A 27319-nucleotide genomic window follows, 5' to 3' on the forward strand; every position below is an offset into this window, starting at 1 on the left:
ATCTCATAGTGTTCCAGGATTGCAGGTGGTAAAACAATATCCTTATATTCATCCTTTGATTAAATTCTATAGACCTCAAATTCGATGTATCCCCTTTCTTTCATCTAGGATAAAACAAAGAACACTCATATTCAAGGCTTTATGTATAATAGATAGGATTAGTAGGATTAAGAGCCACATGGCACATAAAACTATACAAATATTTAAATTATTCAGTATATGTGCCTATGGCACATAACATGACATCCTGCTGAGTCAAGATAACTTAAAACATCTCTCTGTTATTAACATCTTCATTCCCAGTTACCTTTATGAAAACTGGCCAATAAGAGAAAAATGTCTGTTGTTAGAATTAGGAAGGAACTTTTCTCCTTTCAAGCTAACTTAAGGAAGCTGCTTGAGGATATTGTTTCAAAATTGACGATGGTTATTTTAGTTGATTTAATGAGGAATTTTTTCTTCTAAAAAAAAAACACTTAAGGTATGTCCTTTCATTATTCAAAAGAGAACAAAGACAATAGTAACTAAGTGACTATTGTATCATAAGATATTGCCAAGCAATGAAAATACTAATTATCCAGATAAAAGACTGTCCCTTGTTACACTTCCCTGCTCCAAGACCATTTCTTCCTCCTTCCCATGAAGTCATTGCTCACGGAGATAGTTGCCTTTTCAATGCCTCAAAATAGGCAAACATGCCCAAAGCGCTGAAGTGAATTAATCCTATTTCTATACCTAAAATAATGCTATCACCATATCAGCATATTACTCACAAACATGAGTTTGAAAATACTTTACAAATATAAGGACAGATTTCTTAGGGAAGTCTTCTGATGTCGATGGATCATCATTGGGATCTTAGTACTGGGATGTAAAACAGTCACTGGAGCTTAGATGTCAGAGATCCTATTAGCTTATTAACTAGGAAGGAGGCCAGAATTTACTTTGTAATTGGAAACATCCTGCACTGCTGAGAGAATAGCATAATGTAGTTAAAAAAAAAAAAAAGAAAAGAAAACCCAATAGGTCCCCTTTTATATATTAAATATGTGAATACTAAGTGAAGAAGACTCAGTCACTGACCTCAAGTAGGTCTTTATAATTCTCATCTCTCTGAAAATAACTGTGGGACAACATTAAGTGAGCCCCTGGGTGTGGGAAAGCTCGTGACAATATGGAAAGAACAGTAAGATTTGGTGCCGCTCATTCATTACAGTGGAGTCGTATCTTTCTTAGGACAGGGTTATTCCACAGATACGGAGAGGCATTTTGCTAGGTAAAAATTAAACATGTCTTGGGGAATTGTGTGGAGACACTTTGGCCATTTTTTCCCCTGCACTACTTGAACAGATCATTGTTTCTTTGGCTGGCCCCCCAGGTTAAACTTAGAAACCATGTCATTTGAAAAATATGTATTGTTAAACAATGCATGTACATTTGAAAATATGGTTTTATTTTGTACTTTTTAAAAACCATCAATGGGATCCCATTGTACTTATTAGTTTATTTTACCTCCTTAGGGTGTTTAGGAGGTCTTAAGCACTTAAGACAATGTGTGTTTTCTAAAAATGACCACAGCAGTATTTCTGGTCCCACATGTTCTCTACAAACTTTGCTTCTCCCTCTCATGAAGTAGAATCTATCTCCCCTGCCTCTGAACCTGGATGAGGCTTTATAAGGGCCTGGGTAAAGAGAACGCAGCAGAATTGACACTGCATGACTCCTAAGGCAGATAAACCATAATATGCTTCTACCTGGCTCTCGCTCTCTTAGGATACTCACCCTTAGAACCTAACCCTCATGCTGTGAGGAGCCCAACCAAGTCCACATTAAGAGACCAGCTGCAGAGGTCTACAGGGAGTTGAGCTGAGGTCTCCAGGCTGCAGCCTCCAGCCAGTATCAATCACCAACATGAAAGTGAAAACTTTTCAGAGGATTCCCATCTTCAGCCTTCCAGTTGAGGCCCTATGCATAAGGGAGCAGAAAAAAAGTCATACCTGCTGTGCTATCTCAATTCCTGACGCACAGAATCTGTCAGCATAATAAATGGTTGTTTTTTACCACTACCTTGTGGGCGTAATTTGCAATGCAGCCATAGTACCTGGAAGTGTACCAATATATTTTATTATTAATAATTCAATATATTCTATCATATTCAATCTTTCAAACATAACATAATTAACTATAATTTCAAAATTAACATAATTAACTATATTTCAAAAATAACATAATTAACCATAGTATTTTGGTATCTTAAGCTTAATCATCCTGTATTGATAGACACTTAGGTGGTTTGGACTTATTTTTTCCTATTATAGACAAGGCTGAAATAAACATTTACATCTCTTTGTACACAAATGCCAGTATTTCTACAAAAACCTATAAATTAGTTTTTGTAAAAACCTAGAAATGAGTTAATAAATACATGCAAGATACTTACAGCAGTGCTAGCACAGAGTAACACATTATTTTTATCACTACAGATTGAACTTCTAGATGGAACGTGATAGCTTTTCCTTGCTGTCTTTAGTGACAAGGATCCTAACAATTGTACCTAACTGCTATGCTACAGTAGAGGCCGCTTTCTAGAGTTTAGATCAAGGCAGAAAGTTGTAAACACAATCAGTCACAGATTATGTCCCTGAAAACATCCATCTGCTGCTGACATGACTAGCTCTACAAATCAGTTTTCAAAAAACTTGGGTTTGCTCCGTGGGCTGGTGAGTTACAAGAACAGAACTGCTGGAAATCACCGGTTGCAGACTACAGGGGAAAGAGCGCAGCCACATGTTCAAGTGCGTGCGGCTGTTCTATCTGCATCCGCCTGGGCAGACCACTTGGTGGAGTGACTGGGGAGAAGGTTCAGGACGTGTCTTTCCCGGTGACAATTTGTGTCACAAGTTTAGGAGTGTGCTTTACCAGACGTTGTCACTTTCTTCCACCATCTCTAACTCTTCCCCAGGCGTGCTTGCATCTGTCTAGCACTTTAAATCACATTTACCTCTAAATTCCTGGGCGGAGTGAAGGGGACAAGGAGAGAGGAAGAGGACTATCTGTCCACCGTCTCTGGTCTCAAAGGGGCAGAGTAGTTAAACTTAATTCACACTGCAAACAAACCAGTTTTCAACAGCTTTTAACTTCCTGTCTCTTTCGATTTTCTCCCGTTTTGCTCCATTTTTAAGGGACTCGGGTAACCGCCCTCCTTTCTCTGCCTTCCTCCCCCGCCGCTCCTCGGGTCAGGGCAAAGGTAGCACTGCTGAGGAAGAGCATTTTTAGGAGAGTGGCATGGTCAACAAGCCACAAGCGGGCGGGCTTCGCGACACCTCCGTGGGGGCGACGGGGTTGGGAGAGGGAGCGCCCGTCCCGCCTATCTCTCCCCGGTCCTGCGTCGCAAGCTCCGCGGGCTGAGGAGTCCCAACGCCGAGGACAGCGGACTAGGCGCGGGAGACTCCAAAGCCCTCAGCGACTTCCCCGCCCCACAGCCCCACCCATTAGCACGCAGCCTCCCCCAGAGCCCACAGGAGACACCTTCGTCCCCGCCCCTCCACAGGTCACCTCCCTCCACGCCCCTTTCCCTTGGCCCCGGCAGCCGGCAGGCAGGGAAGTGTCGTAAAGCCAGGCCTAGGAAACTTTACCCGGGGTAACAGCCGAGGCGCTTTACGGCGACGGCGGCTGAGTGTGAACCTTGGCGGCGGTGGAGGCGGCCGCGGCGGCGGAGGAGGCGGCGGCGGCGGCTGAGGAGGAAGAGGAGTGGCGGCAGTGGCGGCGGGGACCTGTGCGGGGTGAGCCTCGCGGAGGGGACAGGGAGGGGCCGGGGGTGACAGGGCCAGCGGATGGGTGCGGGCGGACGGGGACGGTGGCCGGCTGAACAGCTGGGCGGCGCTGAAGAGCGGGGGGGGGGCGCGGAATTGGGGGGGCTGCTCCGTGAGGGACGGTTTCTGCCTTTGTTTCCCCCCCCTCCACCTTCGCCGCCCCCCCTCCACCCCCCCCGCCCGAAGCCCTCTCTGCTCCGCGCTCGTCCGCGGGGTCTCATGGCCTCCCCTCTCGGTCTGTGTCGCCTCTAGGATGGCGGAGGTACCGCCTGGGCCTAGCAGCCTCCTCCCACCACCAGCACCTCCGGCCTCGGCGGCGGCCGAGCCCCGCTGTCCCTTCCCGGCGGGGGCCGCCCTCGCCTGCTGCAGCGAGGACGAGGAGGACGACGAGGAGCACGAAGGCGGCGGCGGCGGCAGGAGCCCGGCGGGCGGCGAGGCGACGGCGGCGGCCAAGGGGCGTCCGTGCCTCCGCTGCCCTCAGCCGCCGCAGGAGCAGCAGCAGCTCAACGGATTGATCAGCCCCGAACTGCGGCACCTCCGGGCGGCCGCCTCTCTCAAGAGCAAGGTTTTGAGCGCGGCCGAGGCGGCCACGACCACGGCCACCCCCGACGGGGGGCCCAGAGCGACTGCAACAAAAGGAGCTGGGGTACACTCGGGCGAGAGCCCCCTTCACTGCCTCCCCAATAATGGAAGAACTGCGCTCCCCAGCCCGGCGGAGGCAGTGGCGGCGAGCGATCCTGCGGCGGCCCGCAATGGACTGGCGGAGGGCACCGAGCAGGAGGAGGAGGAAGATGAGCAGGTGCGGCTGCTGTCTTCATCCCTGACCGCCGGCTGCAGTTTAAGAAGCCCCTCAGGCCGGGAGGTTGAGCCTGGGGAGGATCGGACGATACGTTATGTCCGATATGAATCCGAGCTACAAATGCCCGATATCATGAGACTGATCACCAAAGATCTGTCTGAACCCTACTCCATTTATACCTATAGATATTTTATCCACAACTGGCCACAGCTGTGCTTCTTGGTAAGTGGATGGAATGCAAAGAGGGTGAACGCAGCAGAGAGATCCAGGCCGTGCAGGGCAGGGAGTGTGAGGGCTGAGAGTGGCAGTGGATGCATACTTCTGCGTTTCATAGTACGTTACATGATGTAAAGTGCGTGTCCACACTCCTAGTTTTTTAATGAAACTGTTTTGAAGGTAAGACTTCTTGATCTGGCTTAACTTGGTACTTATGTAAATGCAACAAGCCTGTATGATGCATGTTGGGGGTCTTCGATTCTGTTTATATTAGCTTATAATCATGTTTAACCGTCTTTAATTACCCTCCCTCATCCTCAAAGCACTTTGCAATCATTTAATTTGAACATGGTTCTGTTCGGATACAGGCTTTATTAATCTCTCAATTACAGCCGTAATCAGGGAAGAGTGTATGCATAAACATGTTTTGGTGAACATGATTGTCAGTAAACTTGCTGTGGCCACATTGGGGAATTAAATCTTACAAGCGTTTTCTGTAATTATGGAGATTGTTTCCTTTTACTTCGACAGGACAATTCAGGACAATTAGCAGTTGTAGCCAGCCTGCTTTCTGGTGCTAGATTGTAGAAGGCACTACTAACACTTCTGGTGGCTGAAAGACCCTGAAGCTCGAACAAAATACCGTTTTGTGGAATGTAGGAAACTTAAGTGTGAAACTGTTACTAATCTCATTTTTTCCTTTAAGAAACTGATCATCCATATACGTACATATTAATAGTGACACAGGCTGTGTAAAGCACAGTTGACAGAATTTTTTGATTTCCATGTAAGTGAAAAAGATTTGGCTATGAAACAAGCTAAATAGTTTTCTTGTTTTTTTTTTTTTTAATTTATGTAGTACTGGCCGTACCAATAGTTTCTTCCCCAAAATATTGACCAATTTTATTCTGAAACCTTTCACTTAAATATTACCTGGAGGTATGTTTTGTATCGTGTCCTCACAAGCATTTTATTTCTTGAATTTCACCGAAGAAAGGCAACATGCTTTTAAGACATATTTTTTGCTATGTAAAGGGAGAAGCTACTACTATTTATGTTTTAGCATTGACGTAATTGCACTTAGCACTTCGTTGCACATCCCCCCAAGATGTTATGACAGTTCTTTAGAAATCCATCTTTCTGATTCTGATTCTGTATGTTGGTGGTAATCTAAAAATATAACCTCAGAATTGTAGATAATGGTAGTTCTGCTGTTTTCTATGTTCACTTTGCTAAACTTCAATTTAGTATATTTGTTTAAACTGTAGGAACTATCTTATATTCTACAAAACTGCTCTTACAGGATTCTAACCATTGTATCAACCTAAGACATGCCTATGTCAGTGAATATGGGGATGATTTTATAGCACTATATATGTGTCGTTAAATGCCACTGTAATTGCTAAAAATTGTAGATTGATTTAATTGTAAATTTACCCACAAAAGTATATGACTGAGTCAAACCTTAAATTGAAATATGTATTTCTATTAATTACAGAAAATAGTTGTATATATAATATTTAGTCAGCTTTGGGTTCTGATATTACCTGGACCTCTCTCAACTTGTCTTCCATTTTCGACTCTGATAAACCTAATATTAAACTTTAGTTTTGATTTTACGTAGACTCCTTCCAGTTCGCCAGCTAATTTGTACTTTAGTTCTTAATAGTTTGTTTAATATTAAATTCTGAATATCTGGAAATTGAGATATGTACAAGTGGTTGACATCTAAGATTTATTAGCGCAAGTATGTATCTGGAGATATGGAACAGAAAACAATAGTTAATCAGAGGCCACTTAGAATTGGAGCCTTTATGTTGGCGTTTAAAAAATTTGAATTTCCTCTAAGAACAATTTAAAATAAATATAAGTGTGTATGTTTATTTTAAATCATATCATTTTAGAACTCTAACGGGTCTTAAATATAATCTAGCTCAACTTCATTTTTTTTTTTAATGAAAAAAAATTAAGGACCCGAGTGACTTAAAAAATATTTAAATCTTCAGATATTTAGGGGTGCCTGGCTGGCTCAGTCCATGGAGCATGCGACTCTTTTTTTGTTTTTTAATGTTGATTTTTGAGGGAGAGAGAGAAAGTGCGAGCGAGCCAGCAGGGAAGGGCAGAGAGAAGGAGACAGAGAATCCCAAGCAGGCTCCATGCTGTCAACACAGAGCCTGATATGGGGCTCTAATTTACAATCCATGAGATCAAGACCTGAGCTGAAATCAAGAGTCGAATGCTTAACCAACTAAGCCACCCAGGTGCCCCATAGCATGCTGCTGTTGACCTCAGGGTAGTAAGTTTGAGCCCCAAGTTGGATATAGGGATTACTTAAAAATAAAATCTTAAAAAAAAAAAAGCTTCAGATATTTAGTGGCAGAGAGGTAAAGTTAGAACTTTACCTGACCTCTCATTATGGAAATAAGTAAGAATCTGAAAAATGACATACCCTTGATCTTCAGGGAAGATCATTGTGTCCCCAAGTTAAATTGTCCTGGCAAACATCAATAATCTCAAGAGATTAAAAACCTCCAAAATGTTTTTGGTTTCTATATATAACCTGTAATGGATCAAATGGAATGTATGAGGTTGAACCTTCCGTAGAAAATTGCCAGCACTTGACCAAACCTGACTAAGAAAAATGACAGTTTCTTATGGCTCTTCTAATAATTGTAACAGATGTGATAGTAGAGTACTATACAAATGGGAGACCCTGTCAATTTTTCTGTTCTTAACTAATTTATCTTTGCCATTTTTGAGTTCATGGTATTTTTATCTTTTAGTGCCTTTTTGAACTTCTTAAACTTATTACCAGTGATGTACTATAGTATTTCTGTTTATTCTAAATTTAACTTTCTGGCTTCCTCTGTTTTCCTATGTATAGCATTCTGGAATTTGGGAATTTCTATTTCATACAACTTGTAGTTTTCAAGTTTTGTAGATTGACAAGCAATTGGCCTTGTAGAGTTAAGTCTTAATCTTGCCAAGATTTTTTCAGTTCCCATCCTTGAAAAAGGAGCACATTTAATAGTATGACTTCCAAATATATGTGGAGAAGCTTTTATTTGGAAAAATTGATAAGCAGTTTAGTAATTCTTACATATTCATCAGCAATTTCTCAGGAAAAAATAGCAGGGTAGGCCTTCCTCACTACGAATATCTTATTAGTAAGAGTACATTATATATTGGGCTTTTATTTTTTTTGTAATTTTTAAAAAATTTTTTTTAACATTTTTTACTTGTTTTTGAGAGACAGAGCATGAATGGGGGAAGGGCAGAGAGAGAGGAAGACAGAGAATCTGAAGCATGCTCCAGACTCTGAGCTGTCAGCACAGAGCCTGATGTGGGGCCCGAACCCACGAGCCATGAGATCATGACCTGAGTGGAAGTTGGACGCTTAACTGACTGAGCCACCCAGGTGCCACATTGGGCTTTTATTTTTTAACGATGAGTACCACTTGATTTTTGCTCCTACATATTCTTAATTAGGAAGAGTCAATCTAGTCCAAGCATGAACTGATAAAATACTTTGTTCGCCTTTTACTACCTTGGTCAAAAGAAGATTTGTTTGAAATTCCTATCCAATTTGGAAGTGTTGTCCAAATGTATTGTGTCTAGTGGTTTTGATTCTTTCTTCTTTGGGATGGTTTATTAATTGTGAAATGTAGCTGTCCTACAGTTTTATATCATATATTTATATGGATTTCCGTTTTCCCTAACTTACAACCTTAGGTCACAAAGTTTTTTAATGTGGGGTGCCTGGGTATGGCTCTGTCATTTAAATGTCCTACTCTTGATCTCAGGGTCGTGAGTTTGGGCCCCGCGTTGGGCTCCATGCTGTGCGTGAAGCCTACTTAAAAAAGTTTTTAAATGTACTTTTGGGCCTAACATGTATGTACATACATATATACACAACCACATATATTTGAGATGAGTTATTTTAAAATCAGAAAATGCTGTCAGAGTTGTTCAACCAGGCCACTTTTGTGTGTATTTCAGCCATTATTAAATAAAGAAATTTTAAGTTTTTTTTTTTTTATTTTGAGAGAGAGTAGAGTGTGAGTGAGAGCTGGGTAGGGCGAGAGAGAGAGAGAGAGAGAGAAAGAGAGAGAGAGAGAGAGAGAGAGAGAGAGAGAGAGAGAGAGAGAGAGAGAGAATCCCAAGCAGGCTCTGCACTCTCAGTGCAGAGCCCGACGCTGGGCTCAAACTCATAAACTGCGAGAACATGACGTGAGCCAAAATCAAGAGTCAGATGCTTTACTGACTAAGCCACCGAGGTGCCCCAGAAATTTTAGTTTTGAAAACAGCTTTTACAGAACCAGATTGATTTATTGTGAATGAAAATGGAAATAACAGTTTTAGAGGTTTATTGTCCAAGATAGTTTTGGATTGTGTGATAAAACAAATGAATTAAGTGGATTATTCAATTTAATATCCCTTCAAAAGGATTTTTCTGACCTAGTTCAGGTTTGTGTGAAATGGATTGGAATTATCTAAAAGATTTTTCTCACAGTTTAAAAAAGTCTTTTTAATCATTTTACAGAATGATGAATTAAATGTCACATCAAAATTAAGTTAAAATTAAGTGTAAACTGGGCTTTTTAATTTTTTAAACCAATTCCTGGTTTTTGCTGTTGAAATAGTTTCTTGTGGGAATTTTATTTTATTAAGAGATAATTTGAAGTTTTCATATTTTTTAAATGAGTGCTCTTTAGAGCAAACAAATATTTCTAACTAGCTGACACATTATTAAACAATTAAAGCTATTGCCCTATTGATATTTACCAGAATACAGTATTACTAGAACTTTTCATCAGTGACAGAACTTTTGAAAAACTTATTTTCAATGGTAACACTGGAAATCTTAATAAAAATGGGGGATTATTAGCATTTGTTCAGCATTTAACCTTTAATACTCTGGAAAGACATAAATTTTTATTAAAGTAGCTCTGTAAAATTAAAGCTTTCACTTTAATATGAAGCTCTGGTTTTAAGTTCTAGATATTCTTTGAGCTTTGTGATAATGACATTGTCGGGAGTGACTAGACCATTGAATATCTAGTCTTTGTAGTCCTTCACTAACAAAAACCCTTAGGGAGGATCCAAGGAATACCTTAATAACCATCTTTTTTTGTGAAAGTCGTTTGCATTTTTTTGTCTTTGTTTTTGTTTTTTTCCTGCTCAAAATCGAACTCTACTGTCAGGTAGTATAAATATTAGGTGTTCTGTCTTTCACTAAAACTTTGTTAGAATTACATTTAAATTTATAGTACTTTGATAAGTTTCACAGTATTTTATACCCTAATGAAGAGACATTTTCTTTCTTTCTTTTGAAGAGACATTTTCTTAAAAAAATTACTTTCATGTATTTCTCCCCAAATCTTAAATATGTAGGTCTTTATTGCAAATAATTATAAGCACCTCTTATAAAGTACTTGAGTATTAACTTTGTGGAAATCTTGCTTTTTCCCCCCAGGCTTTGATAATGAGCATAAGACATTTATGCCCTAAACAGTGTTGAAAGATTTTAAAACTGGAACTTCTGAAGGAGTTCTGGGATTTAGATTTCTGAAACTTCTGTGATTGCTCTGTTACTAGAATTCTTCTCTCTTCTTTCCTCAAAAATGCTGACCAGTGGTTGGTTGCTGTTTCCCTGGGTAATTGTGCGGTACCTGACGGCAATGTATTCTTCATAACTGTTTGTTTATTTTTAAGGCCATGGTAGGGGAGGAGTGTGTAGGTGCCATCGTTTGCAAGTTGGATATGCACAAAAAGATGTTCCGCAGAGGTTATATAGCCATGTTAGCCGTGGATTCCAAGTACAGGAGAAATGGCATTGGTAAGGAAAATATTATGTCACTAAAAGAATGCATAAGTTATTTTCATTTTTGTTTTTTGAAGCAAAAGACTTAAATGTAAATGTATAGAAATGAGAAAGAAGCTAAGGGGAGAAAATTAAGGTTATTTTTATTTCAAAATATTTTCAAAATGTTCCTAAAATGAATTGTTTTCTTTATTAATGTTTTGTTTGAGAAATTATCTTTCTAATAAGTAACAGGTGAATCAGTTTTTACTTCCAGACATTTTTTTGATCCCATTCAAAATGCTTTGCATTGTACTACGTACTGCAGCTCTTAATAGCATTTTGGGGCACTTGATCACAGCCCTCTAGGAGCTGTCTATACTTGGGTTAAGTGGAGCTCAAGGCAAAATTAAGGAGAAATTGTTACCATTATTTAGTTCTAATCCTCAAACATTATATTAGCAATTCAGGGAGGACCAGGAGAATTGTTTCTTACTATTCCCAAATTCATCTCTTTCTTGGGTCTACTTTTCCTGGCATTTTCAGTCAATCTTATACTTATGATTTATAATGGTCATTAGAATCATGTGGGTGGTTTAAAAACAAATGTTTCGGTCTCTCTTCCTGAGAATGTTGTGTGTCCTGTTAGAAGTAGGACTGAAGTGTCCCCAGCTGACTGTGATATAAGCCTGGTTAAGAACTACTGTCCTAGTGTCTAGGACCTACTGGCTCTTTGTTCGGGATGGGGGATTGAGCACTTGTCAGAGCATGTCAAATCCTGGGATCTAGTGAAGCTAAGTAAGTATTTGTGAAAGAAGAATTGATGCCTATTCCGGTATTTAATTACTAGCAGTTTGTCACTTGTAGTTTGTGGTTGTTGTTGTTTCAAATACGAGTAGTATTGTCCAATTTAAGAGTTTCATACAGTCTGAGAGGTCATGAGAAATCATTGTGAGTATGCTGACTTAATACATTAGATTTAACCAACTTATTTTTTACAGTGTTAGAGTTTACTGCTGGGGTTTTTAATGAATTGGACCTGTTATAGTGATGCATTGAAAAGAGCTGATAAGAGCTCATGGCAAATGATAGGCAATTATCTGTCTAGTTCAGAGGGCAGAAACTGGTGGCTTGAGGATTGCATCCTGACCTTCAGACATTTTGTTTGGCCCATGTAATGTGTTCTTGCTCATGTACATGGTTTGAAAATGAAGAGATTTCCTAACAATTTGGTTTTCTTAGAATCAGATTTGTCAGTTTTTTCCCTTTAATGTACCACGTGTATCTGACCCTAAACCAGGATACATTTAGCTAGACATTTACAGAGACCCCACTGGCATCATTTGGGAATGCCCGGACTCACTGGAAGGTTTGTAGGAACCAACCCAGTGTCTTGGGTCCACTCTGGGCCACAGCAGTTTCTGGTGTGATCTTTGGCAAGATTGGCCCAAGGGTCTTGTAGCTTCTGGCTAGTTCAAGGATTTCCTGGGCTGTTCTGGCCGTACCATATCTTGCCTTTTTCTTTTTTCCCTTTTCTCTTACTTTCAAACAGAAGAGCACAAACTCCTGCTTGGAGCAAATAATTACACCTGAGAAAAAGAGATGCCTAAGGAGCTATGTCTTTTAAGAGGGAACTTATATTACTATATGTAGGTTTGTTGGGCTCTCAGTTTAAATCTGAATTTTTTCTCACTTAAGATAGTCTGTTGTCTGCGTTCAAGGTAGAACCCAGCATTTGATATTTCTGTGCTTATAAATACGATAATTTAGGTATCCTTAAGCAACTAAATTTTCCTTCATTAATACTCAGATCTATATTCTAGGTACTAACTTGGTTAAGAAAGCTATATATGCCATGGTTGAAGGAGACTGTGATGAGGTAAGTCTTTCTAAATGTTTAAAACCTTTTTTCCTAGTCTGTATTTTATCAGTTTGGTTTTTAAATAAATATCCCACAATAAATTGTATTGCAAATTTCATTGCAAACTATTATTATAACATTGTAGCTTGTGGTGAAAAGCACTTGAGTTTTGACCTAGAACAAATTCTAAGATGATAATGGGAGCTAAAATTTGTTCTTTGTCAAAACATAAAGGTGAAATCTTAGACATTTTCAGTAAATAATTGGTATTCAGAGGAATTGGTATTCAGAGGATTTGTTATCAGTTAAGTCATTTAAGGTGGCTCTTATTACATATCTTACTGTAATTTCCTTACATATCGGCCTTAGTTTCTCTCTAAATAACTTTTTTTTTGTTTAATCTATGGGCCAACTGTCAGTTCATATGAAAGACATTTCATGTTTGAAAAAAAAAAAAATCAGCATTAGCTAATGGTAAGGCTAAGGAGAAAAAAAGACAACCACTTTTAAAATTAGACCTGTCTATGTTTTAACCTAAGAGCATCTTTTCTGTTTAGCTTGTTTGTACAGCCTAACCACAGGTATAAATTTTTTGGTATCCTACAGCACTGTGCCATACACATGGTGAGTGCTCCATAACTAATGGTGATGGTTGGGAATGTTACAATTTACTGTTTCAGGTGGAAGAGAATAAGTATAAACTAGAGAAGTGTAGATGTTTTTAATATAGCAATGGTGACTATGAAGGAACAAAGTTGTATGATGCTAGTAACTTTATGAACGTTACAAGGGACAGTTGTCTTTGTTATTAGAGGGCAAAGATGCCTTAGAGAGTTCTCAAAATACTTGAAATTAGGTAATTTTTCCTCAAAAGTTTGTAACCTGTTTTGATAATTTTTTAAGGTGGGTTTTTTTCTGTACAAAATTTATACACACTCATTAACCATTATATGTATGTGTATATTTGGGGGTGCAAAGTCCCTTCTTTCACTGTCCTCACACTCTTCAATGCTTTGTTCTTCTTTCCACTTATAGCTACTGTTAATCTTTAAATATGTATCCTCACATTCTAAGCACACATCTTAGCTGTGTAATAGTTTTTCTTTATACAAACGAAACCATAATTATTATTCTGCAATAATTACTTTTTTCATTTAACAGTGTCTCGTGAACGTGTTTCCATGTCAGAATACAGAGATTTACCCTAGACTATTCTCATGCTCCTTGTTCACATTAGTTTGTATTGCGACAGGCCACACTAAAGAATGGTTGTATGAGTAGGCCTACAGATACATTGGGTAGCACGGAGGAAGTCATCCTGAGATATCAGGGCATTCAGTGTTAATTCAAATAAGATGATTCACATACAGTGGAGGATCTCATATAATTCACAGCTATTAATATCAAGAAGTAAAAGATGCAGTGACCCTGACCATTTTAATGTAACTAAAATTTGCAGAAGAGGATTGGACTGCATATGTTGATCTGGTTGGACCATAGTCACACTGGTGTAGCTCATCAGGAAGAGAAGTCAAGCTTCATAAAAGTTGCTGAAGAATTTGGAGAAATCTTTGGGTTGATAAGACCATGTTTTGATCCTCTACTGCTCCTGAATAGAGTGGTTTCCAGTGAGCAGGGATGTTATGAACAAGGAGTATTATGTTCCTTATAGCTATGCGTTTTGTGAGTTATCCTAGTCACTACCTGCGAGACAGGGTGTGTGCCTTACCTTAACTGAGCAAATGTTTAAATGGTATTGGTTTTTCTTTGAAAGTTCTGGGGAATGATACGGAGATTTGGGTTATATTGTTTTAGTCTCAAAGTTAAGGTCCTAAATTAGTGATACGTTTTATGGTAGAAATACTCTTTTCATTGTGGGCCTAAAGATCTTGTTCTGAATTTCCTTTGAAGCAATGAGTTTTACTTAGTATTAATCTGAAACGGGGATAGTTCCATGAACTTACGTTTTTGCAGTTTGAATTACTCTGCCTTTGAATTAAAGAACTCTTCCATGTTTTTTGTTTTGTTTTGTTTTGTTTTGTTTTTAACTCTTCCATGTTTTAAACAAAATTTAGTGTGTCCCGTATTGTTCAGATAAAGGATTTGCTCTATGCAGGGTTAGAATTTTGTTTACTCCTTATAAGGCTTTCAGTCTCCCTTTCATTGAGTTTTAAACTATATAAGCAACAATTCTATCCCCCTCTCTATTCTAATTCTTGGTAGTTAATTTGTGTTTGTTGGTTCCACTTCCTTTTATTACCATTTCATCCCATTTGGTTTGGTTTCTTCCCCCTCCAATCCATTGTAACTACTTTCTCACTGATGTGTTTGCTAGGCCTAGTAGCTTTTTGGCCCTCCTACTTGTTAAACTACTTCTGAGTGTTTAAGACCCAATACAATAACAATTTTTTAAAGTTTTCCTTAATCCTTCTGGACAGAATCAATTGTGTAGTTTCTGTGGTTTTCTTAACGTTTCTTTTTGTAAAATTTACTTCACTGAAATTTACTTGTTCAGAGTCTGCCTTAGCCACTGTGGAGAGCAGAGATGCCTTTTCTTGTTTACTGCTGTATTCTTAGTACTTAGTGTGGCATTTGCGATAGAGTATGATGGTTGACCAATTAGTTCTGTGCCACCAGCATCTTATCTGTACCTCTTTTTTTTTTTAATGTACTTGTGAATTTCGACTTGCATAATTGTTAACTTGTCTTTCTCTTTGAGCTTTCTATAAGCTTTCTGGGAAGAGCAGTTATCTTATTTTTGTACATAGTAAAATTTTTTGAAGTATCTACAGGGAGGGGTGCCTGGGTGGCTCAGTCGGTTTGGTGTTTGGCTTCGGCTCAGGTCATGATCTCACAGTTCATGAGTTCAAGCCCCGCATTGGGCTCTGTGCTGACAGCTCAGTGCCTCGAGCCTGCTTCGGATTCTGTGTCTCCCTCTTTCTCTGCCCCTTACCCACTCACACTCTGTCTCTCTCTCTCTCTCTCAAAAATAAATAAACATTAAAAATTTTTTAAAAAAGTATCTACAGCATTATTAATCAGTTAAAGTACCTTTTGGTAAAAAAAAAATTGCACATAAAAACAGTCATATATAATTCATTGTTCTGAGGAAAACTGAAATTTTAATTCTCTAAGGATACAGTGACCAATTTTGAAGTAACCAACATGTAATTTTACTTTTATTAAGTTAGGCCAACCTTCCTTTCTTTACAAGTGTTAAGGAGTTTTGACAAATTATCAGAAATACATTTGAAAAGGGGTTTAAATTACATTTTCTACTACTTAGTTTGTACTGTTTTTTTTTTATTATTATTCTTATAAAGATAGAAATGTTTAAATCTATGCACCTGTAAAGAGAGTGATATTTGGAAATCTCTGTGAAGCCTTACCATGCACATCCAGTCAATTTTTACTTTCTCTTCTATTTGTAGAATTTGTGACCTTGAGCTGAGTTTATATTGCTCTTGGTTGCTCTTGTCATTTTTAAAATAATTTCACAGCGTATTAAACCAAAGTTAGTAATCACAGAGTTGAAATGTAGATCATGTTTTTGTTCAAATAGTAATGAAAGACTCTCCTGATCTAATAGATATTTTCATTTTGCCTTACTATGACTTTCCTAACTTTTTATGTCAGAATTAGACATGTTAAAACAGCATAACTAAAAGATGTTTTTCATTTTCTGTATATTTGGAGCTGTCTAAAAAATTATAGCATTAAGAAAAGAAACAAGGGGATTTGTTGCTTCGTGAATGAGAAATGCATTACCCATATTACTGATCTGGCTTGAATTTGGTTACACCCACACATGCTCTTGCTGCCATACTGGTGGCTACTAGGACAAGCATCTTGGCTTTGTGTATTACATTAGGGGAAATAGTAAGAAAAATACACACAAATAGCATGAATGAGTTTTCTAGGATGTCTTATTTATTTATTTAGAGAGCACGTGCATGCACGCATGGAGAGGCAGAAGGATAGGGGGAGAGAGAATCCTAAGCAGGCTCCATATCCAGCATAGACCTCAATGTGGGGTTCCTTCTCACCACTGAGATCGTGGCCTGAGCTGAAATCAGTCAGACAGATGCTTAACCGACTGAGCCGCTCAGGCACCTCTAGAATGTTATTTTTAAAGTAGGATTCGTATATCTAAAATAACCCACACAGTGACTGTTTACTTTTATGTGCTTTTTTCCTGAAATAAATTAGAATGGGGTGATTGGTCAGCATGATGAACAGTGCTTTACCTTTAATCTATAGATGTCCTTTTGAAGTCTTCATCTCTGGGAATTTAAATTTCAGAAATTTTTTTTAGATTTAAAGTATGATTGCTGTGATGTCAATACTCAGAATTAACTCCTATATGATGAGAATACACCACATTTCTTGAGTTTAAATGTGCTCTATGTGACCTTTAAACATTTTTAGTTGACCAGCATCTTCCCATTTCTTCTGGGATCCACCATTCTACTTTCTGCTTTTATGAGTTTATTTTAGTTTCTACATATAAGTGATATCCTGCAGTATTTGTCTATGTCTGATATGTTTCACTTAGCATTATGTCCTCCAGGTTCATCCATGTTGCCACAATGGTAGGATTTCTTTAAGGCTGAAAAATATTCCATTGTTTGTATATGCTCCTTTTCTTTATCCATTCATTTGTTGACAGACATTGGACATATAGGTTATTTCCATATTTTGGCTGTTGTGATAATGCTGTGATAAACATGGGAGTATATATTTGATACTAAGTACCTATTTGAGGTCCTGATTTTGATTCCTTTGGATATATACCCAGAAGTGGGATTGCTGGATCACACAGTAGTTCTATTTTTAATTTTTTGAGGAACCTCCGTACTGTTTTCCATGATGGCTGTACCAATTTACATTCCTACCAACAGTGGTCTAATTTAGCATAACCAGTAATCTGTTACATAGTAACAAAATACATATGGTATTTAGTTATGTATAAATATAAGGTATTTTTATTATTTTTTGATAATGTACAAAGGTGACTTCTAAGCTTTCTATGTTTAACAATTATATGTTGAACATTTTTAGTTTCGCTGGAAACCTGTTTTGGCTATCAAACAGAGGCTGCTAGGTAAAGAACAGAGTAAAATGGAGTTATTTAAACTATAAGGATTTTTTGATCGAGTAGTCTGTCCTAATTAAAGAACTGGGTATGAGAATCCTGGGTTCTAGATTCATCTTCTGTCACTTAGTAGTCGTGTGATTGTAGGCAAGTCATTTAACTTTTTATAGTCTTTCTCTTTGTGTATGCAATGTGGTAGTAATTCTGATCTTAAAGGAATGTTATGAAGAACAATAAAGTTTATTCAGCAGTGTCAGTTTAAGGTCTATGAAGTGCCAGATGATAAGCTAGTGTTTAGGTTCTAACAGTGAACAGCTTGCCCTCCCTCCAGCAGTTCCAGCCTAAAATATTAAAAAAGGCTTTCTAAACTGTAATAGTTTGGCTTATCCTGACAGTGGTTTGTTGCTAAGAGAATCCGTGGAACTTCACTGTAATCTTTTTTTTCTGTTAAGTAGAATTCAACTTTGCCAAGTTTCTTTGGGACCAAAATAACCTCATTATCCTTTGGCTTCCTATGTAATACTCCCATGATGTGGACTAAACGAATAGTTTCATACTGAGTTTTCATTGTAAACCCAGATTCTCTTTTAATTTAAGAGAATTTAAGTGATTAAGTATTAAAAAGTTACTTTTTTCTGACATTTCCTATTTTGTCAGATGATCTCTTTATTGACAGAATGTGAGTGTACCGAGACTATCCTTCGGTTTTAAATAAGGTCAGCCCTTTGTATAATTCCATGTCTGTGTAATTGGGCTGTATTTCACTCATCTGCTAGGATGCCAACAAAGGCGAATTCAACTCTTTACCACACCTCAAGTGTGTATTTATGTAGCCATAGTTAGCCTCAGATGTGTCTTAATATTTTCAGTTGCCAAATACTAATGAACATGGACTTAGGTCCCCTTCATTGTGTCGTAAGTAGGTTAGATCTCCATTGCCACTTTGGTTTACTCTGGGGAAACAATCAGGGGGAGGTACAGAAGAGTGGATATTATAAGGTCTAGTTCAGATATGGAGTCAGGTCTGTTTTTGCACTACTGGTGGCCTTGAGTTTCATTCATTTGTTAATTGGAGAAAAATCGTATCTATTTCATAGGATATTTATGAAAATAACATCACAAATGGATATAAAATGACAATGCATATAAATGCTTTACATAGCATTTAGTAAGCCATCAGTAAATATTAGCTTAAAAAAAACAAACAAACCTGTCACTCCTTTTTCTGTGAAATCAAGTTCCAAGTTTTGAGTTGTACTTTTATTGCTTCACATATTGTTTTGATGTAACATTTTAGCTGTAATTAGGTGGTGGCCTAAAACAGAGTTCTAGGAGTTACCCAAGAGATTTGTTCAAAATTGAAAACCTGTATTGATCAGACTGGACTGTCCCAGACTGGAAGATGGTATACATTACTAAAAAATAAATTTCCATATTTTTAAGAGTAGAGAAAAATTGTTGACTTTTATTCTTATCTTAAACCAGCTTGTTTGCTGTACAACATTTCTTTAAATGTTCTTCCTAGGGGGTGGCTAGGTGGCTCAGTCAGCTAAGCATCTGACTCTTGATTTTGGCTTAGGTCATGATCTCAAAATTTGTGAGATCAACCCTGCATTGGGTTCTGTGGTGACAGTGCACAGAACTGTCTGTCTGTCTGTCTCTCTTTCAGAATAAACTTAAAAAGAAATAAGACAAGTGTTCCTTCCTAGGAACATTTTCTCTTTATCCTGAATTATTAATTACCTGTTTTTAGATCTTTTAAAATTTAAGATTTAGCATGTGATTTGCTCAGTTGCTTTTAGATGATGCTTTCTCTTTAAGTCCTTTGGTCATTTAAAAGTTTAATGATACTTTTGTTTAATATTTAAGTAATGTGTGTAATATAATGAAAGGTGCTAAGGATGCATATAATTAACATATCTGAGAGCCTTCTATTTGTCAGGCAGTGTTAGGTATACAGGAAATGGCTGTGAAGGAGGTATACATGATCCTGCCCTTGTTGGGCTCACCAGCTAGGAGAGATGACATGTTCATCAAATGTTGAATGAGGTCAGCGGGGTAGTATAAAAAGAAAAGGATAATCCTTCCAGTCTGGAAGTAACAAGCTAAGGCCAAAAGCAAAGAGGACAGGAAGAGCATCCCTCCAGACAGAAAACAATTTATGTGAAAGATCTAAGGTGGGAAAGATCAAGGTGGGTTCCAGAAACTGAAAGTTTAGTCTTGATCATGGAGAACCAGGGGGTAGACCTAAAGCAAAGTTGGTGAGGTAGGTAGATGCCATAATTTGAGGGCCTTTTAAGTTTGTTTAGATTATCTTTATTTATTTTTTGAACTTTTTTTTAAGTTAGTTTATTTTGAAAAAGAGAAAGAGTGTGGGAGGCGCAAAGAGAGGGGGGGAGAGAAAGAATCCCAAGCAGGCTCAGCACAGAGCCTGATGTGGGTTCAGTCTCATGAATTGTGAAATCACAATTTCACATGATCATGACTGTCAATGACTGACATGCCTGATCATGGCTGTCAATGTGGAGCCTGATGCGGGGCTCTGTCTCACAAACCATGAGATAATGACTTGAGCTGAAATCAAGAGTCGGATGCTTAACTGACTGAGCTATCCAGGTGCCCCTAGATTATCTATAATTTGTGAACTTTATCTTGAGGACAAAAGGGAGTCAGTAAGTGGTTCTAAACAGAGGTTAACAAGAACATCATTCTACTTAAAGAAAATGGGAGACTTTTTGAGTTAGGAGTATCTTGTAATTACAGTGAAAGTTGATGCCAGCTTGGACTACAGTGGTATGAGTAGGGATAGAAGGAAAAGAGGTTATTTGAGAAATTTAAGAGAGAAGAGAAATAGTGGTTGGATGTATATGGGGGGGGTGGTGGGTAGAGAGGAAAGAAGCTCAATAGTGACTCCTAGGTTTTCAGGTTTGAGGCATTGTTACTGATATGTGGAATTGAGGAGGAGTTGATCATGAGTTCAGTTTTGGATATGATGAAGTACATTTTCTTCTCTATTATTTACATCTACTTGAATAGTTGTCAAATGTTTTGGTAGCTTGTGATAGAAAGTGACTCATAGGCTTCACTTGGACCCTTGTTTAGTTATACTTTGCCCTTTTTCAAATACTTTGCCCTCATTTCAAACACCTGAGGGTTATGACATCCCAACAGTAACTGTGGCTCACTTTGTTGACAATTCTCAATGAGGTAGGTTGAGAATCAATAGAAAGGCAAATAGAGCTGTGTATATAAAAGGTAGGAGGATGGGATAGAGGATGTTTGGGTAGAGGAAGGTAGAAATAAATTAATAATAATAATAAAAGAAAATCACACAATGTTCAAAAAGTGTCAGTTCTTCATTGTCAGGGCCATTGTTCAGTAATACTAAAAACAACTCAGAAGTTAATATTTTATGTGTTCTTCTGTTCGGTGTTGATGTCTATAATGTATAGTCAATGGTTTCAGACTGTTGTTTTCCAACTAGCATCATCAGCATCAATTGGCAATTTTTTTTAAATATAAATTCTTGGGCCCCACCCCAAATCTACTCAGAAACTCCAGAGGAGGGTGTCTGCAATCCAGTTAACTAATGTTTGGGTATCTTTGGTCTAGGATTGGCAAACTTTCTCTGCAAAGAGCCTAATGGGTAAATATTATAGACTTTGCAGACTATAGATCTCTGTTGCAACTGTTCAACTCTGCCTTGTGTTGAAAAAGGAGTCATGGACATCATGTAAACAAATGGCCATGGTTGTGTTCCAATAAAGCTTTATTGACAGAAACAAGCAATAGACACATTTGGCGCCAGGGCCGTAATTTGCAGATTCTGGTCTAGATTCTAGACAAATAGGGTAGTTGTTGTCAGGATAAATGACGACACATTAATGAAAATATAGGAGTAAGGAGTTGGAGGTCAAATTGTATTTTCTTAAAGTTTGTATTGTTGATTTTTTTTCTTTTCTTCATCTTTTTGTCACACTACTTTTCTCCACGGGGAAATAATTCATCTTTGGTTTAGTATAAAATGTATATTCTCATTGCTAAAAATTCCAAACATCACAAAAATCAATAGAACAGAAAATGTCCACATTCCTACCTCCTCTTGCCCCAAGAGAAAATTACTATTACGATGACCATTTTCTGGGTTCTTTCTTTACATCATTAACATTTGTTGTTTTCACCATCAATCTTAAAACCGATATGGAATGTTTCTCTTAAATATTTGATGTTTACTTTGTGATTTGTCGACTTAAAATTATAAGCTAATTTCAAATATATAAAATTATAACTTAGTTTTCTCATATTTTTTTTGAAGGTTGTTTTGGAAACAGAAATAACGAATAAGTCTGCTTTGAAACTTTATGAAAATCTTGGTTTTGTTCGAGATAAGAGGCTGTTCAGATACTATTTAAATGGAGTTGATGCACTGCGACTTAAATTGTGGCTGCGTTGAGAAACTGATACCAAGGAACAACTTTCCAACCACGCAGAATCGACCTTTGCATGCAATGCAATTTGTACAGAATTGCTTTGCAGGTGGATTTAGTAATTTCCATGCAGCTCTTACCTGTCAGTGTCTCATTGAGTGTCGCACAATATTTGTTGCACTTTGGCATGGCGCATTTGTTCTGAATTAAAAGAGATTGTTTTAAACTTAAAGAGTTCTTTTGGTACCAGCAAGATGTGCCAGTTGATAGCCAAGATTTGTTTGTTCATTTGCAAAGTCTGCTGACAATGTTATTTACACAGTGATCATTTTGTCACAGAACCAGTAAGTGGAACATGATTTTTGTTCCTAAAAAAGCCAATGTAGATTGTAAAAATCTCTAAGTATACTAACATTTCACATGAAACCTGCCATAGTTTTCTGAAGGGGGTGGGGGAAAAGCTTCAATTTTAGGTTTTATTTTTTCAATATTAAATTTTCCATTCTTGGATATTGGTACCTCAGTGATTAGTGAATGAAAAAAAATGTTATGTAGGGTTGGGTGTGTCTTACAATGAGTAAAGATAACAATTAAATTGCGTCTGCCAGTGCCTGTGTAGATAAGTATATTTGTCTTCATCTCTAGTTTTTGAATGCATGCTCTCTTTTCCTTTTCTTTCAGGCCTTTGCAAGCAAACTTTTGTTTTTATTTAAATTCTAAATTTGATAATAAATTATTTCAGATTTTTATAATTTGGATACTTTTTTCCAGGTGAGTGACAGAGTGGTTTACTGTAAAGTCCCTTCTTTCCTTACAGTAAGAAGTTGAATCTACTTGGAAAATCTTTGAGAAATGACTCAAAAGGGATGAGAAAAGTTGATGGAGCCGGGAATTGCTGGGTTTTGGATGCACTTTTTTTTTTTTTTTTGAGAGTGAGGGAATTTTTGGAAAAGAATAGAAAATTAATGTAAATCGGTATGATTTTATTTAATCAAAATTATTGCTAAGCTGTGAAGAACAGCTTTTACAAAGTAGCTGGAACTTTTTTCCCACTTGATTTGGATTCACATTGCTTCCATTTCTTAAAATGTTTCACTTTTGGTTCTTGGTCTTGGAAATAAATTTGAAGGTTCATTGTATCCATTTTAAACTGATTTTATTTTCTTTTCACTTACTTAAGCAAATTCTTGGGGAAGCTTTGCTTAGTTTCCAGAAAAACAAAAGGGAAAATTGGAGTATTTTTTTGGAGTGAGTTTTATGGGTTTTCTTAATAGTTATCACCATGTTCAGTTACATTGTATTTTGGTCAATCTGTGCAGTGTAACAAATTTATAAGTTAATTGCTTTCAACTGAGTCAGGAAACCTGTGATGGATAATTTAACTGGAAAACCTAGGTACCCATAAAAAAAAAAAAAGATTGATTCTCTGTGAAAAATGTTTTGTAGGAATCTATGTTGTTTTTTCTTTAATTTGGATATGCTTTACTTCTGTTCTAGGATTTGGTTTGAATTTTATTTTATGGCTATAATTACTGTATTTTTAAAAACCCTACCTCCATTAACAGTTGGTAAAAGCCCCCTTTCAGGAAAGTTTGTTGCCTTTTTTTTTTTTTTTTTTTTTTTTTAAAGGAAAGCTGCTCCTTGCTCAGTGCAGTGTCTTGAAAGTGAACATGGTAACAAGTATTTTAAAAATAAAGATACACAGATTTGGTGAAAATAAAATCTTCCTGCTGGTGGGATCATTTATAGTTCCTCATTTTTAAAGTCAACTTTTTCTTTCATTTTATATTGTTCTTGAAAGTTTAATGGGTAGAGTACTGATGGCGTTAAAATATAACGATCACTCAATACTCAGCTTTCCAGCTGACTGTTTTGAGTATGTCTTTGATCAAATGTCATTTGGGCTCTAGCATTTAGAGGAATGCCAATCATAGTGATGCCATATCTGTTGATATGGAGGGAACTGAACTAAAAGGGTTATCAAATTTTATCTCACCACTTTATATTTGACTTGCTGATTCATTAGTAATGATTGCTGATGAACATACATTTGCTTGACTCCCTAATGGGGACAGTTCTAAAGTAGATAGATACATGCTAGATTTTCATTTCAGCCATTATGTTTTGGTGGGTTGTCAATGAAACCATCTCTACTGACCTTTTCTCCCAGAATTGACCAGGTTTCGCTGAACTGACTGGGTGTTTGTAAACGTGACCTTAACCATGTGGCTAAAAAGTCAGATGGTTGCCGTATTGTTCAACCTGGTGTATGTTGAACAGAAATGTCTACCTTATGTCTTTAATTGGGTATACAATAATTGTTTACTTAAGTAGACTAAAATTTTAATGTCTAGCATGATAACCCAGCATCAAAACTACGTCTCCATTCCAGTTGAAGCAGCATCAAACATTCATTTACTTTTTGATATTGGGCTTTCATCTTTCTTATATAATCTTAAAACAATCTCATTTAAAATTGATAGCGTGAGTTCACTTGGCTAAAACTGAGCAAGATTGGTGCAACTTTCTTTTAACGGGGTGCTGCCTCTTAAAGACTGACTGTACTATCCACTGACACTGGTTTGGCAGTTCGTACTGCTGAACATTTTATACATGCTACCATGAAGCTATATATGTTAGTATTGAAGAAGCTAACGGGTATGCTACCATTTTTTGATGTGTGGACTGATTGTAATTTCCCTTACATTAGGATGAAACTATTCTAGGGGAGTCCACAGATCAGAAACCAGACAGTAGTTTTTGAAGTTGAAGCCAACAAAATTAAAAAAGTAAAATTATTAAAAAATTGGTTTTTTTACCCTCCCTACTTACTGAGTCAATTACCCTCCCTACTTGCTTGACAAATCTGTGTAAAGGAGTTTGTTTGTCACATGTTTTAACTTTACCTTGCCCTGTGTTATGGTATTGGCTGACATGTATAAGACTGGATGTGTATATTTATTATGGTGTCTAAAAATCATGAAGTTCATCACTTTCCAGGAGCATAGATAAAAGCAAATTGGTAGTGCATCAGAGTTACTTTTCAGTGCACCATGACATCACTAAAATGAGTGCTATAATGTTACAGGGCTTTCAGGTTTGTAAAAACATAACCATAAATTATATTGACGTCAGATATGAGTTGAGTATCTATAAAATATCACGTGTATTTCAAAATATTGGACTGCTGTTTGATGACTGGATATTGCTGCATAATTTTCTTCTATTGTCCCATATCCTTTTGGAGAGAGAGATTTAATGGGATTTGAAATGTGCAAGCTGTCTAAATAAGATGCAGTCAAATAAAGTTGGTTAAGTTGTGTTTGCATTTTTCTTTTAGATACAGCTGTGTGCATTTTATGATTGAGTTGTTCTGCTTTTACCTACTAAGAAAAAAAAAAAAGCAATCTATTCAGCTCCCCACTTCATGCCTCCCATACAAGAATTATTTGGAAGAAGTGATATATAATTATTATCTACTTTGTGTTCTGACAAAGTAAATTTGAAAATAACATGAACTTGATTTTCCTAAAAGTATTCAAAGTTAGTCCACTCAGATATCAGATATCAATACAAATGAGAGCATTTTTGCATGCCTAAAACCGAAACTTGGTTTTTTGTCCTTGTTTGGTAGCAATTCCTAAGACTGTTTTTATTTTAATTTACTATTTTGTTGTTGTTGTTGTTTGTACTTAAGTAATGCCCCCCCCCCCAGCTCCGCCCCCTTGCTAAGACACCAAAGTAAAATAGAGCAATATCTGGGCTATTTGCCCCATTCTCATGAGAAGCTTTAAATGGTAGTTATGCATGCTTTTATATTTGAAGATTTATGGATATTAGTAGAAGAAAGAGATCTGTTTTAAATACGAGTGCTGAATTACTTTCATCATCCATGCAATCTTCACTTTGTTCTATAGTCAGATAGTGAAAATATCTTGAGTTCATGTTTTACTTGAGTCTTACTTACATGAAACTCCTGAGTACCTCATAAATTGTCTGAGTGATGGTCGGAAAGTTGACACCGTCCTGTGACAGCTATGAGCAGAGATCACTGTTCATCTGTAGCCCAGAGATATAGTGATACTTTTAAACAGCTTTCAAAAAGAGTGAAAAATCTCATGAGCATATAGCACACTGCACTTTCTTCAGATCAGTGCTATCCAATAGCACTTTTTACAATAATAAAAATGTTCTTTGTGCTCTCCAGTATGGTAGCCACTAGTCACATGTCGCTAGTGAGCCCTTGAAGAGAAGCAACTATGATTGAAGAAGTGAATTTTTGATTTTAATTAATTGAAATTTAAAGTCGCATGTGGCTATTGGACAGCATAGCTTTAGGTAATATTTAAGTGGGAGTAACCAAGGAAAGAATTTTTTCAATAGGACTTTTAAGGCTACTAATTTATTGAACTATGAAATGGAAGGGTCATGATTAAAAGTGATCTCTAAGCAAGAGTATAGCTGCACTGTTTCTATTGACTGTCTATTGCATCAATATAGTATTTGACACCACCTCTCTCCCTGCCCCCATTGTGATGTAGCCCTTCTGAGAGCCCTCTCAGTTTTTATTTGGAAGTCTTCTGAGTTGCAGAGATGCACAAATTCAAGTGCCAAAAATGAGCTTTTGATGAGACTGTCCTGTCTTTTCAGTGTTAAGATACTTTACATAGTTAAGCCTAATAATTTCTCAGTTTATATGAATTTGAGGTCATTTCATCCCTAAATGAGGTTGGGCATTTCTCATTTTACCAGTGGTCAAACGAATATGAAAGTATATCATATTTATAGTTAAATTTTAATTCTGGAAGATCATTCATGCTGATGGAAAGGCAAGTGTTTTTTGGTTCTGAGAGAACAAGATTAATTTTGCTGTGTTCTCTGGCCACGTTGTGTGTTACCTTTGATTCTAGTCGGTCATCTAGTTCATTTAATTCATCAAAAGGGCAGGAGTGGGGGGTGGAAAACACCTGGCCAAAGGGAGTGCTGGGCTTGGTACAGCTTGTTAACACTGCTGGAGAAAGAGCTCAAAGCATATGTTTGTGAGCAATCAGTGTTTGATCGTCAAATTAAAAGACCTAGGGATAACAAAGACCACCAAAGTGCCAAAATCTATCTTCTACTACTTAAGAAAATGTAAACAATGTAGGGGTTATAATGTAAGGTTTTGATAATGCCAAGAAATAAGCTCATTTTTAGTTATGGATTTTCATTACTACCTCTGCTGTATAAATATATCTCAATTTTCTAATACCTCAATTTCCTGAGATTCTGTATGTGCACTTTTGTAAATAAAAGAATTTGCCATA

General features: G+C 37.4%; 1 protein-coding gene and 1 long non-coding RNA gene across 3 annotated transcripts; one reads left to right on the forward strand and one right to left on the reverse strand.

The window, feature by feature from the left end:
- On the reverse strand, positions 1 to 3734 carry LOC122239618. 2 transcript variants are annotated; one of them, XR_006218880.1, is made up of 3 exons: positions 3636 to 3734; positions 1998 to 2101; positions 1 to 104 (listed from the first exon to the last, which is right to left on the reverse strand). It is a non-coding gene; the product is annotated as an uncharacterized LOC122239618 (long non-coding RNA). The 2 variants fall into 2 exon arrangements; XR_006218879.1 differs by lacking the exon at positions 3636 to 3734 and adding an exon at positions 3002 to 3279.
- Positions 3721 to 27319, forward strand: NAA30 (N-alpha-acetyltransferase 30, NatC catalytic subunit). The gene is made up of 5 exons (XM_042989785.1): positions 3721 to 3782; positions 4065 to 4833; positions 10543 to 10666; positions 12454 to 12509; positions 21902 to 27319. The coding sequence occupies exons 2-5, from the start codon at positions 4066 to 4068 to the stop codon at positions 22037 to 22039; spliced, it is 1086 nt and encodes a 361-aa protein (XP_042845719.1). The 5' UTR covers positions 3721 to 3782; position 4065; the 3' UTR covers positions 22040 to 27319.

Source organism: Panthera tigris, chromosome B3 (assembly GCF_018350195.1).
Source record: "Panthera tigris isolate Pti1 chromosome B3, P.tigris_Pti1_mat1.1, whole genome shotgun sequence".
Taxonomy (NCBI): domain Eukaryota; kingdom Metazoa; phylum Chordata; class Mammalia; order Carnivora; family Felidae; genus Panthera; species Panthera tigris.